Source organism: Lissotriton helveticus, chromosome 2_1 (genome assembly GCF_964261635.1).
Source record: "Lissotriton helveticus chromosome 2_1, aLisHel1.1, whole genome shotgun sequence".
NCBI lineage: Eukaryota > Metazoa > Chordata > Amphibia > Caudata > Salamandridae > Lissotriton > Lissotriton helveticus.
Genome location: NC_136059.1, coordinates 780,814,649 through 780,833,627, shown reverse-complemented (window position 1 = coordinate 780,833,627; position 18,979 = coordinate 780,814,649). Strand labels below are relative to the sequence as shown.

General features: G+C 45.7%; 1 protein-coding gene across 1 annotated transcript in view; it reads right to left on the bottom strand.

Moving 5' to 3' along the window:
- The window catches only part of WDR36 (WD repeat domain 36), a 433,115-nt gene that overhangs the window by 59,299 nt on the left and 354,837 nt on the right, over positions 1-18,979 (bottom strand). The window contains exons 21-22 of the mRNA XM_078675494.1: positions 10,794-10,875; positions 10,322-10,509 (exon numbers count right to left, since the gene is read on the bottom strand). Of these exons, the coding sequence (XP_078531620.1) occupies positions 10,322-10,509; positions 10,794-10,875 (270 nt within the window). The remainder of the gene's footprint in view (positions 1-10,321; positions 10,510-10,793; positions 10,876-18,979) is intronic.

Genomic DNA, 18,979 nt, shown 5'->3' with positions numbered 1-18,979 from the left:
GTCTATCCGGACCTCGAAGTCTTCCGGCTCCCCTAGTATGTCTCGGAACAGCTCTTGCAGGAAGGCCGTCACGTCGCTCCCCTCCGATTTAGACGGCACCCCTCGGAACCGTATGTTGTTGTGACGGGAGCGGTTCTCCAGATCCTCAGCGTGCGCCTGCAAGTCCATTTGTTGGTCCTGTAGCCTAATGAACTTCTGTTGCAGGAGTTCGATCTCCCCGCTCCTACTGTTCACCGAGTCCTCCACTGCAGCCACACGTTCTCCAAGGCCGTCGACATCGCGCCTGAGCTCCCTGTGCTCCCCTGCCATTTCCTGTTTAAGCGTCTGGAAGTCTTCTCTGAGGGAGCTGAAGAGGGTCTCCATGAAGGCCCTCGTGATGGGGGTCTCCCCTTCTGGCTGTACTTTGGGGTGTTCAGCCGGCTGCCCCTGCTCCGGGCTCTCCGCTCCCTTGGGGGTGCCCCTGTCGGAGATTGTTCGTCCTCCCTTGCGGTTCGACATGTCGTGACCACTGCGCAATATGGCCGTGGCCTCCCCTGACAAGGAGGCCCGTTAGTGTGTCGGTGCTGGGGGGCCCGATGCGTGGGAGGGAATGGCCAGCTGAGCCCCACTTTGGCCCCCCTCCTGGAGTGAGTCTAGGCTGGGTGAGAGGCGCGCGGGAAGCACGCCGGCCTTGTAATCCTTCTACTCCGTGAGGCCCGCCTGGTGTGCCCCGCCGTCCCTGGGCGTAGCCTCTGCAACCGATGTGAGGGCCCCTCGCCCCCTGTCGCCTACTGTGCCAAAGGTCTGGTTCTTCCTGATGATGCCGGGCCGGCCCCTGCAGAGCCTCCCCCGGGGGGCTTGACTATCGCCCCCCAAGGCCTTGCTCCCCTCCGTCAGACTGCAACTCGCACCCCTGCGGGCCCCCAGGCTTGCCGCTCGGGATCCTTTGCCCTTGTGCTTGCAATTGGACCCTCTGGCCGCTCCCGGACTCTCACCTCAGCTGTGTTATGGGGCTCCGGGGGTCGGGCCCGGGCAGGCCCTGCTGAGCCTTGCGCCGGGGGCTCGATTTTCACCCCCCCCCCCCCCCCGAGTCTGTGCTACCCCCGTTGGCAGAGCTCCAAACACCACCCCGGGGCCTCGTGGAGACCCAGCGCAGCCTCGTCCCTCAAATGCCTCTGGGGTCCCTCCTCCGTTGGTGCTTATCTCCGCTGCTGCCAGCCGCCCGTTTCCGACTTGCTGCGGCGCTCTAGGCCTGGTGCCGGGAGGGCCCCCTCACTCCTCCCGCCGGGGGCACGATCTCCAGGCCCCCCGAGCCTGCCCTACACCTTGCTCCTCACCTCTGTGGTGGCCCCCCTTGGCAAACGTTCCGCTGTATTGTCCGGCAGCTGCACTGACTGCTGGAGGGTCTGCTCGCGTAGGCCCGAGCTGGGGCCTCGATTAGTGATATCCGGGGCCGCTCACCACCATGCCTCTGTTGACTCTGCGTTGGCGGGCTCCAGCTCCGTTCACCGCCCGGGCAGTGGCCGTCTGTGGGGGCGACTCAACTGGACCCCAGCCAGCCCCTGACTGGGGAGCAATCCGACCGTGGGTCACCAGTGAGCCCAGCCGCCTCCCCGGTGCTTCTCCGGCCTGCTCCGACACACGCCGCTCGAGTGGGTCCCAGGTGCCTTGCCTGCCGCAATCCGCTCACCGCAGGGGAGCATAGTGCTTGCGGCCTCAGGAAACGCCGCTTACATGGGCAAATGGGGGGGCTCAGCTAACTGTAAGGGGGCGCCAAGGGGGTTCGGGACGAGGAGCCACTCGTTTAGACGTCCGCTCCAGCCTCCATATTGGCCACGCCCCCCCCCCAATGTTTGATTTAAATGGAAAGGTGGTATGACTTTTGGTAGAAACTTTGGGTTTGGGCGTAGGTGAACTTTGTCCTGAAATACTTGAAAAGAAGGCTCCTTAAGAGCGAATGATGGTATTTTGCGGACTCTGTAGTGATGTAATGGCCGCAAGGAATGCCACTTTCCATGTTAGGAACTGTATTTTGCATTTGTGCATTGGTTCAAATGGTGTAGTTATTAGTCTTATTAACACAATGTTTAGATTCCACGTTAGTACAGGAAGAGTACGTGGTGGAAAAAAAACATTTAAGTCCCTCCATGAATGATGGGTTTATGCTGTTTGTAGTGCAGCAGCGGTCAAAACGTTTTCATTTTGCTGTGCAACAGGCCCTGTGGTTAGTCTTCTGGCCTCTTTAGAATGTTCATGCATTTCAGGGATAATTCTAGATACCCAAATTCTGGGACCTCAAGAGCCAGATTGAGTTGTTGAACATTGGGGTGTCTGACTCTGCCCCCACTGTGAGTGCGAAGATTTAGAAAGATGGGTGGTTTCTTGTGAGGTACTAGTGATAGCTCCAGCAGAGTTGTGTACCAAGGTTGCCATGCCTATCTTGGAGCTAGTAGTATCATAGTTAGTGAAGTTTGCCTTAGTTTCCTGACCATGTATAGAATGAGAGGGAGGGGTTTAATTGCACATGCAAAGGTCACTGACCAATTCATCCATAGAGCGTTGCCCTTGGATTGTGGGTGTCTGGATGCGAGGTTTTGGAATTTTGCATTTTTTACGGTGGCAAAGAGATCTACTGTTGGTGTCCCCCACCCTTTAAACTAAATTTGTATGGTCTGAGTGTGTATTTCTCACTCGTGCATTTGTTGCTGCGTTCTGCTTAGTAGGTCTGCTAATGAGTTGTCCACTCCTGGTATGTACTGTGTTGGGAGGTGGACTGTGTGTTTGTTGACCTATTTACATGACTTGTGCTAGCTGAGATAGTTGTAATAAATGGGCCACTTCTTGTTTCTGAATGTGGGCCATTGTTGTCATATTGTCTGCTCGAAGAATATTTTTCCTGGATATGTTGTGTAGGAACACTTTGAGAGCCATCTAAATGGCTAGCAGCTCTAACATGTTAATGTGCAATGTCTGCTGTTGTGGAGATCAATGTACCACCATATGAGCACCCCAACCAATCAGTGATCCATTGGTTATTGTTACCTGCGGTAACCACCATTGTAGTGCCTGATAGGCATTGGGTGAAACCAACACCAGATCCTCCATGTTGCCGCCACCACGGACCGCCACCGCTTGTCACCATAGCGATGCAAAGCACTCCTGTAGGGGTCCCATACATAGACCTGCAAGTGGAACTATCCCTATGCAAAAGGCCATCATACCTACAAGGCACATCATTGTTTTGACTGTTAGGCTACGAAGTGGCTGAAAAAGAGCCAGCTGGTTCTGGAGATTGAGAATAATAATACCGACATTTATAAAGCGCGAACAGCTACCTCAAACAGAGGTGTCCCAGCGCTCTAGCAATAGCGGCAGGCAAAGAAGGCCCGAGCATATAAAGCCCTGAGCACACTAACCTAAGCTACAGAGCTACGTTTTTACCGCTTTCCTAAATAGTGGCTCTGAACCAACATGCCGGATATTATTTGGCAAGGAGTTCCAAAGCTTGGAGGCCTTCACCGTAAAAGATTTGCCACCTAGTCGGGCTCTCCTAAACCGTGGACTGCAAAGCAGAATTTGCGCATTAGATCTCAGCAAATGATTCTGCTAAAAGCTACATAGCGGTTGTTTCAGGTAGCTAGGACAATTACCATGGATTGACCGGAATGCTAGTGTCAAAGCCTTAAACTTGATTCTCCTTGCCACTGGTAGCCAGTGGGGCTCTTTGATGTGCGGAGAGATATGATGACGGAATGGTACATGTCTAATCAGTCTTGCAGCAGCATTTTGAACCATCTGCAGTCTTCTGACTAAGTACACTGGCAGGCCCACGTAGAGGAAGTTAGCATAGGCCAGCGTAGATGTCACAGTGGCATGGACTATGACTCTGCGGCAATCCTCCGGCAGCAGATGGAGGAACTTCCGCAGGTTTCTCAGGCTGCTAAAACAAGACACTGTCACCTGCCGAATTTGGGCAGAAAAAGAAAGGTCAACCTCCCACGTAACTCCCAGATTTTTTGCCATGACTGTAGGGGTGGGAGGGGATCCCATTTCCACAATTCCGCTGCTGGCGGTGGATTTTTGCCAAAGAGCAACACTTCAGTTTTCTCAGCACTGAGTTTAAGCTTATTGTTGTTTATCCATATGAAAATGTCTTTCAAACAGCCCTTAAAACTCTTGAAGGAGTCCTCGGACTGCTCGTTAAAAGAGAACACCAGCTGAGTATCGTCAGTGTACGATATTGCCTTCACGCCCCAGTTGGCAATAAGTGAGGACAACTGGGCCAGATATATATTGAAAGAAAGCGGGCTTAGAGCCCCTGAGGAACCCCACACCATAGATGTTTGGTTTCGACTTATGGGGTTGCAGGGTGACCTACTGAGTACAATTGTTAAGAAATTATTGATGCCCCTGAATCCACTGACATTCTCACTGATTCTGCCACCTCTAAAAGAGCCATCTCAGTAGTGAAACCGGGTCAGAATCCAGATTAAGTATCGTGCAACATACCATGATTCTCTATTAAATTGGCCAGTTGTCACTGCACCATTTTTTTCCAGCATTTTTGCTGGGGCTGGTAGCAGTGAAATTGGACGGTAATTGCTCAAATTCCCTGGATCTCCACTGGGATTTTTCCTGAGGGGAAGGAGAGTGGCATGTTTCCACATGTCAGGGAAGAGGCCAGAAGTAAGAGATGTATTCCAAATGGGGTTCAACACCTGGATAAGCAAGTGAGCCAACTCTTTCCACAATTTAGGGAGCACGGGTCCTCCGGTGAGCCTCACTTACAACTCTGGATCTATGCCAATGCTTCCTGCTGAGTGATCGAGAGGAATTCCATACAGGAGAACTCTGGCTTACTACTTCCCTTTACATCAGTTTTATCAATCTCAACTATTGCTGTAAACAAATTATGAATTTTCCGGCGTTTGTTATTGAAAAAGTAAGAGATACTTTCACACAGCAAATGGGAATGTTGCACTTTAATCTCTAATTCTTTCGGCTTGAAAAAGGAGTTAACAACCGTAAATATTTCTTTACTTGAGTTATCTGCCTCATTAATGCTCCTCACCACATAGTCTCTCCTTGGCCTCTCTCATCAATTTATGGAGCTCTTTCAGCGCTTTCATAAATGCCACTTTAGCTGTAGCACAGAAGTCCACCCCCCACTGACGTTCTAGGCGTTTGCACCTACTTTTATTTGTCTTTCTGAAAACCAAGGGGCATAGGGAGATTTCCTCAACATTTTAATGACTCTGGCCTTGGCAGTGGCTTCCACAGCAGCGGAAATCCATTTATGTAAAGCAGATTTGTCCGCATTTGGATCTTTCGATAATGATGGTTGACTATCCTGCAAAACTGGCCCTAAGGACTCAGCGGTCAGCTTCTTCTAATTTATTTTTAAGAAATAGCAGGTACCCCTTTGCTGACTAGACTTTTCCACACTAAATGAAAATGGGATCAAGCAATAGTCAGTCCAAACCAATTGACTAGGGGACTCCGTTATCCGGGAGAGAATATTAAAAAACACCAGGTCTAGGGTATGTCCTGCCTTATGGGTGGGGAGTTGCACATGCTGAATCAGATTAGCACCGGAGAGAGCAGAGGCAAACTGCGCTGCCTGAACACAGCTAGGATCATTCACATGTAGGTTAAAATCCCCTAGCGCCGTGAAATTCGAATACAATAAAATTTCTGGGCAATATAGTTACAAACTTCCACATTAACACTTGGCGCGCAGTCCGGGGGTCTATAAATCAAAAGTCCTGAAAACAAAGTGGTGGGGCCAATCTTAATACAAAAATGTAGCCCTTCTATCACATTCATATTAGGCATCCCTGAGGACGCTATATTCCAGTAGTCCATTAAAATATTGGCTACCCCCTCCTCTTTTTTTCCCCTCCCTGTTTGCGCAGCAAATTTAAAAACTAGACAAAATGGCAAAAGCAACCGCTGATAAGGCATCCTCTTTCAGCCAAGAACATGACATCCCATTTATTCTCTGCCAGTATGAGCCATATATTCTCTGCATGCTTAGCCAAAGATCTGCAATTGATTAGGCATACCCTAATCTTGTCTGCATGCTTATTCAACTCAATCTTATAGCTCCTCTTGCCACTATTGTCTAAATACCCTTCAGTGTTCCCTAGAACCCGATTACATCCCGCACAGATACTGGATAGTGAATAGTTTGCTAGGTTTATAACGTGTTCCCCAGGACAAGGATTAGCTTTGAAGGATAAAAGATCATTCCTGGCCCAACGGATCACTTTGTCTCTGGGTAAAAGGGCAGCATGACTGGCCCTGGCAACGGTCCAGACACAGATGGGCGGCACCCATGTGAATTAAATACTGCGTCCACTACCGGAAGTACGGGAGCAGGGGGGAGGAGCTACGTCCTTCCACACAATCAGCAAGCAGTGCCGCGGTGGACCGGGGACCAGCTGAATACAAAGTGCTAAGTGCCTCAGGTAAACAATCACATTGCACGACAATTTAAAACAATGTTAAAGGACGTTGATAGTCCGTAAAACACTTTAAAACAGATCTATATTCTCTTGTAGCTGTTGCTTTCCGGTGCTCTGCTACCTATCGCTCTGTGGATTGGGCTACGATTTTTCTGTGATCAAGTAGAGTATGGCTCCAAGATACAGCTGCTATAGATGGGACTGGGTGGCATTGCTTGTGAATCCCAATTTGTGTAATAGGTTGATTGTGTGCTACAGACATTTTGGGTTGCTAGAACTCTTTATCAGCCAGTCGTCCAGAGAGCGAGGCACATTTTAGTTTTCACTTCTTAGTTTTGCAGCTACTACAGCTAGAAATGTTGGTAATACTCATGGGCTGTTCTTACCCAGAATGGTAGTGCTTTCAAGTGACAGTGACGTCCACTTGCCACATATCGGGATATTTGTGATGTGCCAGATGGATTGAAAAGGCAGGAGACGCCAAATGCCATGTCCAGTAAGAATGTATGGAATTCCATGGAGAAGGCCATAGATGTCACCCAAGTGCAGGGTCGGAACTGGATACAGGGATCTGGGCCTAAATCCATCGTTTTTTGGCACTCCACACCACCCCGGGTCAGACATGGCCATATGCAAATCAGCCTTGACCCTTGGATGCTTGATTCCGGTCCAGGAAAGACATGGCTTGGCAGTTCGGGCTGGACTGTTCCCATGAGGCACAGGGTCAAGGCTGATTTGCATATGGCCATGTCTGACCTGGGGTGGTGTGGAGTGCAAACAAACGATGGATTTAGGCCCAGATCTCTGAACTGGGGTGAATGTATGACATTGTTCTGCATTCTGTCCATCAATTGTTGTTTTTGCGTGAGCCAGGGACAGCATCTCCAACTATTGATTGCACATGTAAACGTGCAGAACCTGAGATCTAGGATCAGATCAAGGCTGCAGCCTTCTTGGAAACTAGAAAGGCTCGCACCCCTTCTCAAATGTTCTGCTCTGGCTTCAATTCATCTGCCGCAGGACCTGCAACTCTTACTACAGGATACGCAGATGGTCCCAAATGGAAGGAAATGCAGAGAAAGGGACGCGGAGGGGGATGCTGCTGGGAGAGTAGGACATGCACGTTTTCCATAATCTGCAAGGTCCACTGGTTTGAAATGAAGGCATTCCAGGTCTGCAGAAAAGAGGATGCCCCCCTCTCACCAGCAGCACATGCTCCTTCATGGATAAACTACCGTGGCTTACCTGGCGGAGGGGGGGGCAGGAGGAGGAAGAAGGTTGAACAGGACAGTCACGCCCTTTACCTCGGCCCCTGGGGTGGATTGGACTTGCATGAACTGAAAACCCCAACCGCAGGCTCTGGGTCTAAGAAAGGAACTTAAGTCTTTCACTCATGAATACAGCCCTATCGTTCTTGCGGCAGCTACTTTGAACCACTCCAGTTCTGTACCTGCTTTCTGACCAACGAGGCTCTCACTGTCAAAAGGCATGTCATGAGCATGGACTGGACATCCAAGAACCCTGCTGAGTGCAGCCAAGCACCTGGTCTGAATGGCACAAAGTAACTCATGGCTATGACGATGTAGTCTGCCGCATCCAGACCGGATATTCATTATAGGGTCCACTGGAGTCTTTGTTTAGTAATCCAACTCCAGTCCTGAAATATTCTGGGGAAGTTTAACTTCAACAGCCACCCATGGTGGGAGGCAGGTAACTTATGGTTGTGTTATACGCTGATGATTGCGTTCTACGCTCCAGAACAGGAGTAGGGCTACAGAAGCTATTGGACAACTTTGCTCTGCTTATGAACCAATTGGGTCTATCCATTAACAACTTAAACTCTTACACTATGGTGGGTGCCCTCATAAGTTCAGATCTAACTATGTTAATAATACCAGGCTCTGTTGTGTACCCACTTTCACGTACCTGGGGTTTCGACAATAAAACTACCTGGGGCATTTGCTAGAAGTTAGAAAGAACCAATTTGAGAGATATATTGCTGCCGTTTTATGTTTCCTGGATGCAATTATAAATGTTTACAAGGCCAGATGCATCTCTGTGGTCACTCATGGTGTGGGTAATTGAGGAGTCTCTGAGACAGCACACATTTCAAGTTAGTGAAAATGCTTTTTTGAGAAGGCTGCTATCTGTTCCCATTAGTATTCTGACCTTTGTCTGCCATTTCGGAGTTGGGGGCATTAAGAATCGGATACAATTTGCACCCTTAATGTTGTGGCTTTCTATCTGGACAAAACTAGAACCACCACTTAATTAAGCTGTGATTACTGATTGTTTGAGGCTTGGTAATGCCAGCAATTTTCTTTAGCTAACATATGTAGGGTTTACTTAGTTTGCCTGCATCTGAATTTCTAGCAATGCTTACGAGAAGAAGAGAAGCCCTTGAGTGCAGCAAGAGAAGGGTGGTGAGTCATCAACCCCTAACCACCACACACTGTATGCAGCCTTTTTAAACTTCGTCCCAAATCATCACCACAGGAACTATCTAATTAGCTTTCACTTTATCATCGCTCATTTTTGGTCTCCTACCCGAGAGACTTGTTTGGCAAATCGGATCTAGTGCAATTCCCATGTGACTGACTTCTCACAACCCACATTACACTCCTTTTCTGTAAATTTTATGAAGAACCAACGAAACTTTTTTTAATCCCGTTGTTAAGGTTACCTAATATGAGATGTAGGCCGGCCCTATTTTATTTGCAACTTCTGCAGTCTGAATTTGTCTGTTTAATGGTGTACAGATTCATTTCAGCTGCAGTCAGGTTACATAATAAGGAGGGTGGTTAATGCAAAGCACCAATATGATCATGGACAGTGATCAATTTTTGTTTTATTTTATGCCTTTTTTTGTATGTGCTACCTGGAGGCATGAGGTAATTGAGCTGATCAAATGCTATTGGGCTTCCGCCTACCTTCTTTTTAAAGAGCGCACAAAATCACTTTATGAGATAATTTTTTTAATGTTATGGGTGTAAGTTAGCTAAATTCACTAAATATTAGAGGGTTTATTCCCACATCTTTTATTCCCGTAAGTTTGCTGATACGATCTTACCTAACCTCTTGCACAAGTCACTTTATGACTTGATTCTAAGAGCTTGCTAAATTTTTGCTATTTATTGCACTATGCGCGGATTATTTAGATACTTAACTAACATATGGCCAGACTGTAATATCCTTTTATTTGCGGTTTTCGTACGCTTAAATTAAATTTTGTATTCTTTTATCTTTTGTTTTCTTTACCTTAAACCAAATAAATAGTGGTTGATTTTACTTCAACAAAACATCCCAAATGGCTGTTGGGCATCAGAATAAATGTACCCGCACCAGTGGCCAACATGGTATATGTTTCATTTTTTAAATTTTTTTATTAATAAGCCATTACAAGGAGGCCGCTCTTGCAGGTGCATGCGTTGGGAAGCATCAATGGCTGTCTTGGATGGACAAAGCTAAAAGCTTCGCAATCGTTTTAAAAAAGCGAGACCTACTGACTTTGTCAATGCTGATTTTAATATGAGATGGCCACTCTCTTCCACACTTCCAGACGATGCAAATACTTACTTTTGGAAATGTGAAAACACAGTACATTGATTACCTCCCTCACCACTCTTTCCTCACCACACCTGGCCCTAAACATGATCTTTAACTCGTAACAATGCAAATAGTGTTACATGAACGTCTTGTCTTGACATACTGTACAGACCCATCTACATTTTACCATTCCTAACTCTGCTTCAGAATCTTGTTTGTATGGCACCAACCTGCAAACAAATGTTGTACTGCATCTCTTCTGGGACAAAGGTACACCAAGGTTCAATACAATGAAATTAAAAGTTCACAAAACGAAGAAGATAAATTACCTTCAAGAACAACGCGAGGTAAGCCTGGGCCAGTTCAAAATCCCGATTTGAATCCAGGATGGCCCCAACCATTCGCAGAAAACTTTGCATCACCTTCACAGAGCCCCCGTCGTCTGGAGCTAAACCGCGCAGCTCTGAATCGATGCCAGAGGGCCCCATTTCTTTCAAAGTTTTTACAGGACAGTCATCTGTATTGAACACATTGAAAACAAAAGTCACCAGGGCACATTTGCAAAACGGATTAAAAACCTTCCCGAGTAGTTAATGCGTTATGAAACCCAGCACAGCAGGGACAGAGGCACAGAGAACATTAGTAGCATGAAGAGACCCATGGGGTAATTTATTTGCGTCTCTTCTGCAGACCATGTCTTGCTGATAATACATGCAATTAACAAAATATTCACTATGGGAAAACTCCTAACATGATTGAAAAATATAAATTTTGATACGTATTGATGAAATTACAGCTTACATGTCTGATTGGAAAGGGCCTCTTCAAGCTGGATGTAAAAACTGGACTTTTGGGCAAGAATACCCAGATTCACCACCTTTGACTAGAACACAAAAAGAAGGGCATGACGTTAAGTGATCATTGCAGAATGACAACATAAAAAAATGCATCCGAGGCTATAAATCACATCCTTAGGAATTCACTTTTAATAACAAAGTAACTGAAGAATTCAGATCTCACCTGTAGTGGTTTGAATAAATGTGGCAGATACCTTCATTTTTTAAATCTTGGTGTCAAATTGAGCCAGAGATGTAAAGTCCAATGTCTATACAAACGCCAGGAAGTGTAAGAATGAAATAAGAAATGTTTTAAAAGTGCTCAGTAATTTCTACCCAAGTGACTGCAACCCCTCCCATCAACACAAGCCTACGTAGTATGGCCACGAGTACAAAGCTCAGGTCAAGGTTGATTTGCATGTGGCTGGGTCCAAACTGGAATGGCGTGGCGAGCAAAGTAACGGTGCTGCCCATTAATAATTGTGAAGCCGGCCTTTTTAAACTTGTTCTCACGTCATAACTCACCTTTTCGGGGACGCTGATTTATCGGGACCGGATGGAGCTTGGGCAGCTGCGCTTCCAGATTTAATTACTCCCCTCATACTATAAAATACCAATTTTTCTATCTTAGGAGACTTAAACCTTCACCTTAATAATCCTAACTGCTCTATTAGCTCCACTTTAATTGCTGACTTAGCTGCCTTAAACGTTATCTAACATAACTCAGACCCTACTCATAAAGCAGGCCATCAACTCGATCCTGTCTTCTCTAATTTAGCAAATATTACCTGTCAGACAGCCCATACCTTGCTATGGTCGGATAACTTTCTAGTTGATTTTAAGCTTAGACAGGTGAAGGGGCATGTGCCTTAGTCCTCCACAAGAGGCAAATCTGGTTCTAGAAACTGGAAAAAACTCAACACTGACGATTTCAATCTTCACCTCCTGAACACTAGGCCGGCCATTAATTAATATTAATCTGACGCTGACACTATTCACGACTGGCTAACATCGTCCATTGACAGATGTCTTACTCTTTCTAGGAATAAAACTCATAGTCATCAACCTCCTGCCCCATGGTTCTCCGATAGGCTCAAATCAGAAAAATCTAAGTGCAAAACCCTGGAGAGTCACTGGAGAAAAGTTTATGCTCCGGCTGCTAAACAGGTTTACAAATGGGCCATCAAAGATTACCAGGCACTTTGTAGAACTGCGCGCGCCGAATACATAAACAACATCTTGCTGTCTCAAAACAATCCTAAAACTCTGTTGAAGATGGTGCAAGAACTTTTTATAAGAAATTTAAGAGGTGCACACAATGAAGTCAGAGATACCAAAAAGTTAAAAGATTTTTGAAGCTTCAATCAATCCGCGTGGAGGAGCAGAAGACTGCGGAGACCTTATCACAAGCTCCATATACCAAGTTTGTTACGGCAACACAGATGGATGTTGGCTGAAAACTGATACAGACCATCCCTTTCTTTACATTGAATTCTACTTACAAATCGGACTGCTTATTAATGGTTCTATAACTTGAGATCGTCTCATTTTGGCAAGGAGGACGGATGTTACCGACAGAGACCATCCAATCTCCATACTGAATCTCGTTTGTAATACGGACTGCTCATTAACGGAAAACGAGGGTCAATACTACTGACAAACACCTTTCCAGTACTGATATCGAAGGTGTGACTACACTCTGGACCATCGGATTTAGATGATCCATTCCAATACCCTGATGAAATTCCCAAGGCAGTAATAGGGAATGAAACGCGTTGGCTGTGCCTGCACATCTTAAAAGAGAAAATAAAGAATCCATTAAAGAAAAAACAGAGGATTTTCAAAATCTTTGAACTTTTTGGTATCTCTGACTTCATTGTGTGCACCTCTTAAATTTCTTATAAAAACTTTGTTTATGACGGACATCCCTGGCAGTGGATGGTGAGAGTTGTTGCACCGGACAAATTTGGGAAACAGAATAAGTTGATGTGCTGAACCTTGGTCTACTGGTTTGTGCTTATGGTGCAAGAACTGTCGGGTGCTGCGCACCAACCAGAGCCTCCAGAATTAACCGAAACTCAATGTGAAGATCTAGCGATATTCTTCACGGACAAAATTGACAAAATTTATTCGGAATGTGATACGAAGGGAGACGAACCTTCTAAGACCAACAATTTATTATCTGACTACACCTCGCCTTCTGTCATACTGAACTAAGAGACTCATTTTGGGAGTTTACTTCATAGATGGATACCCATTGATAATGTGTCATTTAAACATATATTAACTAGTATCAAATCTGGCTCACCCAAGGACCCTTTTCCTATCTCCGTTTTAAAAAAATTGGACCCCCATATTCTTAGTCTTATTATGGAACTTCTTAATGCCTCACTTTTGGAAGCAGCAGTGCCGGCCACCTGGAAGCATGTTATGATCCCCTTTTGTTAAAGAAAGCAAATGCTGATCCAGATGTTCTCTCGAACTTCCATCCTATTTCACTGCTCCCCACATTTTCCAAAGTTCTAGAAAAACACATTAATCGTCAATTGACACTACTTGTGGACTCTCAAAATATTCTGCACCCATCCCAATCTGGCTTCAGAACACCCTTTTCCACTGAATCAACACTCTTAGGAGTCACAGAAACTATCCGCCAGCGATTGAATAAGGGTGATACAGTGGCCCTCATATTATTAGATTTGAGTCCTGCTTTCGACACTGTATCCCATGAAACCCTTCTTCAAGTTTTACGATCTAAAGGCATTGTTGGCTCTGCTTTGAAGTGGCTGGCGAGTTCTCACTAACTAAACGTTTCAGGATTTTTCCATAACAGCCAGTTCCAGATCCCATAACTTCCCCTATGGAGTGCCCCAGGGCTCTATCTTAAGCCCACTGCTCTTCAACATTTACATCAGCGCTTTAGCGCCTCTAGCAGAAGAAGCTGGGCTTACTATTTATTCCCATGCTGATGACACCCAGCTTATCTTTTCTTTATCTACCAAAGACTCTTCGAAGGTTTTTTCTCTTCAATCAAGCTTACAAGCAATTGCTGGATGGATGCATACTAATAAGTTAAAGTTGAATGGAGGAAAAACAGATCTTGTAATTTTCAGTGGAAATAAAGCTCTCTGGGGCCCGCAGCACTGGCCTCTGCAAATGGGTGCCCTTCCCCTACCTTCGCAATCTGTTCGCAACCTTGGCATAATTTTGAAGTGGCTTAAAAAAATCCTATGGATGCTGCCACTTATGACTCAAAAAACTGTGGTTCAAGCCTTAATAGTATCCAGATTGGATTACGGTAATGTTTTATATCTAGGTGCCAACAAGGATGTAATCAGGAGGCTTCAAGTGGTCCAAAACTCAGCGGCCAGACTCCTTTGTCAGTTACCTTGAATGGCTCCCATTACAGGGTCTCTCAGGGATCTAAACTGGCTAAAGATTGAAAATCGGTCTAAATTCAAAGCCCTTTGTTATATGCACAGAATCAACGCCGGTATTGCCCTCTACTACCTTAATGCACTAGTTCAACCATACACCCCCTCTCGCCTTCTTAGATCTTCAAGTCAGGCAAAGTTTGTAGTCCCTAGGTTTAGACTTGCCCGCATGGTCGGACGGTCTTTTGCCTACTTGGCCCGTCTCTATGGAACTCGCTTACACCCTCATTGCGTTTTGAACAAAATTATGTTACATTTCGGAACATCATCAAAACGTGGTTATTCAACGCCTGAGCTTTGACCCGCTGCTTCCATCTTTTATTCATGTGTCTGTAGGCGCCGAGAAACCTCCGGGTAGCTGTCGCGCCATATACATTTAAATATAATAATAACGGTGGATTAAACTCAGATCTGTGACTGGGAGTGAATGTCCATCATCTGTTTGTGTTTCATTTTCGCCCTAAGTGGGAAGGGTATGCCCAGACGTGGGTCCCTTGCTCGCAACAACACTAGTTTGAAGCTAGCCTAGCTGATGAAGGGTGATACTCCGAAACCAGCCCTAAGATGCTTGTTTTCCGGTCCAGTAAGGACCTGGCCTGGCAGTTCGGGCTGTGCTGTTCCCAGGGGGAGCAGAGTCAACGCTGAGCTGCATATGGCTGGGTCCAAACTGGAAAGGCTTGGTGAGAAAAACAATGGATTAAACCCAGATCTGTGACTGGGGAGGAATGTTTGACAATGTTAAACATTCCGTTCATCCTCTTTCAGTGTTGCACCAGTACAAAGCCTCACCCTGCTTCGGATTATTCTTGAAATTATGTTCAGGGAGAACAGAATTTAGCAATTTACACAATCCAGGGCAGTTGATATTTGCAGGCGATCCTAAGAAAATGTAAATCAATGAAATGTAGATGATGCAGTTTTATAAAACAAAGGTATCTTAGAAAAGCGAAAGTGATGGATTTAAATTGGACGAGAAAAAGGATTCTCTATTATATGTGGTTTTTGTGCCACATCTTTCCTGTTGCCAGCCATATCATTGCCTTAACTGCACTGAATAAATAATGCAGATGCAGGTGGCAAAATGCTGGTCGGCAGTGGAGAAAGAGAGTAGTATGGGTGTTAGGGGGATCCTCCCTAAATTAAAAATAACTTGGGACAATCAGTGCCATGCAAACATCCACACCTGGCCCACTATTACAAATAGGGCACACTTTCCCTTTTTGTGCCATGGTGCACCTTTAAATAGGTGCGCAGGAGCAAACATGGAAAATGCGCCCTATTACAATGAAAATGCTGCCCTTGAGGTAGCGTATTTCGTGAAATACGAAGCGGCTTCTTTGAAGCTGCTCAGTATTCCTCTGTGCAGAAGGCAACCTGCTTGCACTCTGAAGATGGGAGAGAGATTTCCTTGCAGGCAGTTGTAGTGAGTGGCTGCACCCACCAACAGAGGGATGTTTAGGGAGTCTCTTCCATCACAGGGCTGGCGCTACATGTGCACCAGCGCTATCTATTACAGAAGGGGCTGCAGAAGCATCTGTAGTCAATTCTGTAATACCACGATGCCCTGTGGGCTGCACAAAGCGGGCACACACACCTGTCGAGCCCCTAGGGTACAATATATAATAGGCCCCTAGAGTGTGTCTCTTCAGTGATGAAATATGAACAATCCTTATACAATACTAACACAAGTTTGTTGCAGTTTTGACTGAAGGTGCACTGGTTTTCTCCTAACCAGGTCCCCAATGCCAGTCCTCTTACCCTAAAACAAGGTAAAATGTTCAACAGTCCACCAATTGCTATGGACTTTGGCACCCCTGTAAGTCTCTAATAAATGGTACCCCTGTTCCCTAGGGCATGGGTAGTTAAGAGGGTCCCTAAGAGCTGCAGCATGTATTAAGCCATCTTAAGGAACTCACACACAAACACATGCAGACTGCCACGGCAGGATGCGTGAAATGGTGTAAACTATTTTCAAAACATGACATGTCCACAGACACTGCATGCAATAAATGTAAGTCACAGCTACGGCAGACCTTACAGGCCTAAGCAGGGTGCATTGCATTACATGCGAGGACATACCTGCATGAGCAGATATGCCCTTGTTGTTACGACCCCCTCATCTCATTACGCCTGAGGTTGTAAGCATTCCATGAACATGTGAACCAATGGCTTGCCTTGCTCCCTCTCTTACTAGGTTCTTGGAGTGTTTTCCCTTGTGCACGTTTAGACAAAATGAAAGGAAAATGCTACTTACCATATGCATCTGTTCTTGGCATGTAGAGCTGCAGATTTCTACACTTTGCATTAGATCGCCACCTGGTGTTGGGCTCGGATGATTGCATGTTGTTGTCTTCTTGCAAGAAGTCTTTGTAGTCACGAGATAGGTGACTCCTCCCTGGGACAATAGTGCGCATGGGCATCGGCTCCATCCTTAGATTGTTTTTCGCCATGATGGGAAATGATGGAGTAAGTAGAAATAAAGAAGGGATGTCAATGCGTGTATTTCTAATTAAGATAAAAACTGGAACAGATACAGGTCCCGGGGTGGCGGGAGGGTGTGTAGAAATCTGCAGCTCTACATGCCAAATCAGATGCATACTGGTAAGTATCATTTCCCGTTCGAGGCATATGAGCTGCAGATTCTACACTTTGCATCGATTGTGCAGCAGTATCTCCCTTAGCGGTGGTCACCTGTATCCGTTGCAGTAGTTTGAAAGAGTTTTGAGGACAGCTTGGCCTACTGCAGCTTGCTGCTTAGCTTGCACATCAACACAATAGTGTTTAGTGAAGGTGTGTGCTGTAGACCATGTTGCTGCCTTGCAGATGTCTTCTAGGGGAATGTTCCCTAAGAAACCCATGGAGGCTCCTAGTTTGCGTGTGGAGTGCGCTCTAGGAGGAACTGTTAATGTGCCTTTTGCCTTGTGATAGCATATTTGTATACATTTAACAATCCACCTTGCAATTCCTGATTTAGAAATGGCGTTGGCTTTATGTGTTGGAGAGAAAGCTACAAATAGCTGCTTTGTTTTGCGAAAGGATTTGGTCCTATCGAGGTAATAGAGAAGAGCTCTTTTGACATCTAGTGTTTGTAGAGCTCTCTCTGCTACAGAGTCTGGGTTTTGAATAAACACTGGTAACTCTACAGATTGGTTTAGATGAAAAGGAGTAACGGCCGCCCTTTGGACAGGTTTTTGGTGTTCCACCACTGCAGAGAGCGATGTGTGCAGCTGTCCACCAACACCAGGTCTGTCAGTTGTCCTTGTACCGGATTCCACTGATGTACTAGACATTCCTACAATGGGCGCATTTGCAGTCTTGCATATGGTACAATAAAAATGCAAGATGCCATCATGCCTAATAATTGCATGAACACTCTGGCTGGGAGAGAGTGTTGGTTTTGTAACCTTGTAACTAAGGCTTGAATGCTTTGTATCATGGCTGGACTGGGATAAGCTAGAGCTGTATTGGTGTTTATGGTAGCCCCTAGGCATTGATGTACATGAGAGGACTGTAGATGTGACTTGTGGTTTATTGTAAACCCCAAGTTGTGCAGTGTCTGAATTGTTTGAGATGTGTGTTGAACACACTGGTTGAATGACTTGGCTTTTATGAGCCAATCGTCTAAGTATGGGAAGACATGGATATGTTGTCTTCTGAGATGTGCGGCTACTACTGCTAGGCACTTTATAAACACTTGTGGTGCAGTTGTGACCCTGAATGGAAGGACATTGAATTGATAGTATTGTCCTTGTAGCACAAACCTGAGATACTTCCTGTGAGAAGGATGTATGGAAATGTGAAAGTAGGCGTCTTTGAGGTCTAGTGTAGTGAGGAAATCGCCTTGTTGCAACACTGGCAGCACTTGTTGTAAAGTGATCATGTGAAAATGATCTGAGTGTATATACAGATTGAGAGGCCTTAAGACTAGAATTGGCCTTAATGTCCTATCCTTTTTGGGTATTAGGAAGTAGAGTGAGTATACCCGTGCTCCTTGATGTTGCAATGGAACTAACTCTATTGCATCTTTTTGCAGCAATGAGAGAACCTCTTGTTGGAGCAGCGTTAGATGTTCTGTGGACATTGGACGCTGTCTGGGTGGTATATTTGGAGGGGTAGCTGTAAGCTCTAGGCAGTAACCATACTGGATAATTTGTCTAACCCACTTGTCTGTTGTGATGGAATTCCAGACAGGTAGGAACTGTGTTAATCTCCGCCCTACAGGAGTGGTATGATGTTGGGGGAGCTGAAGGAAGTCACTGTTTAGTGGTGGAAGAGGATAGATTGTTGTTATTACCTCGACCTTTTCCTATTGTTATTACCTCTGTAGCCTCTTCTAAAATATCCTCTATTGGAGGATGTTTGCGTATTGTTTTTAAAGGAAGTTGAATTGTCTGCTCCAATTTGTTTTGAGAATCCTCTGTAAAAAGAGCGACGAAAGGAGCCTCTTGGTTGAGTGGACTGCAAAGCTACCATAGATTTTGTAGTATCAGTGTCTTTTTTCATTTTCTCAAGTGCTACGTCTACCTCTGGACCAAAAATTGTTGTTGGTTGAATGGTTGATTTAAGATGGTTGTTCGCACCTCTTGCTTAAACCCTGAAATGCGTAGCCACGCATGTCTTCTAAGGAGGACACTGGTGTTTATTGCTCTAGATGCAGTGTCTGCTACATCAAGAGCGCACTTGATTGAGGCATTTGAAGGCAAATGCTACTTACAAG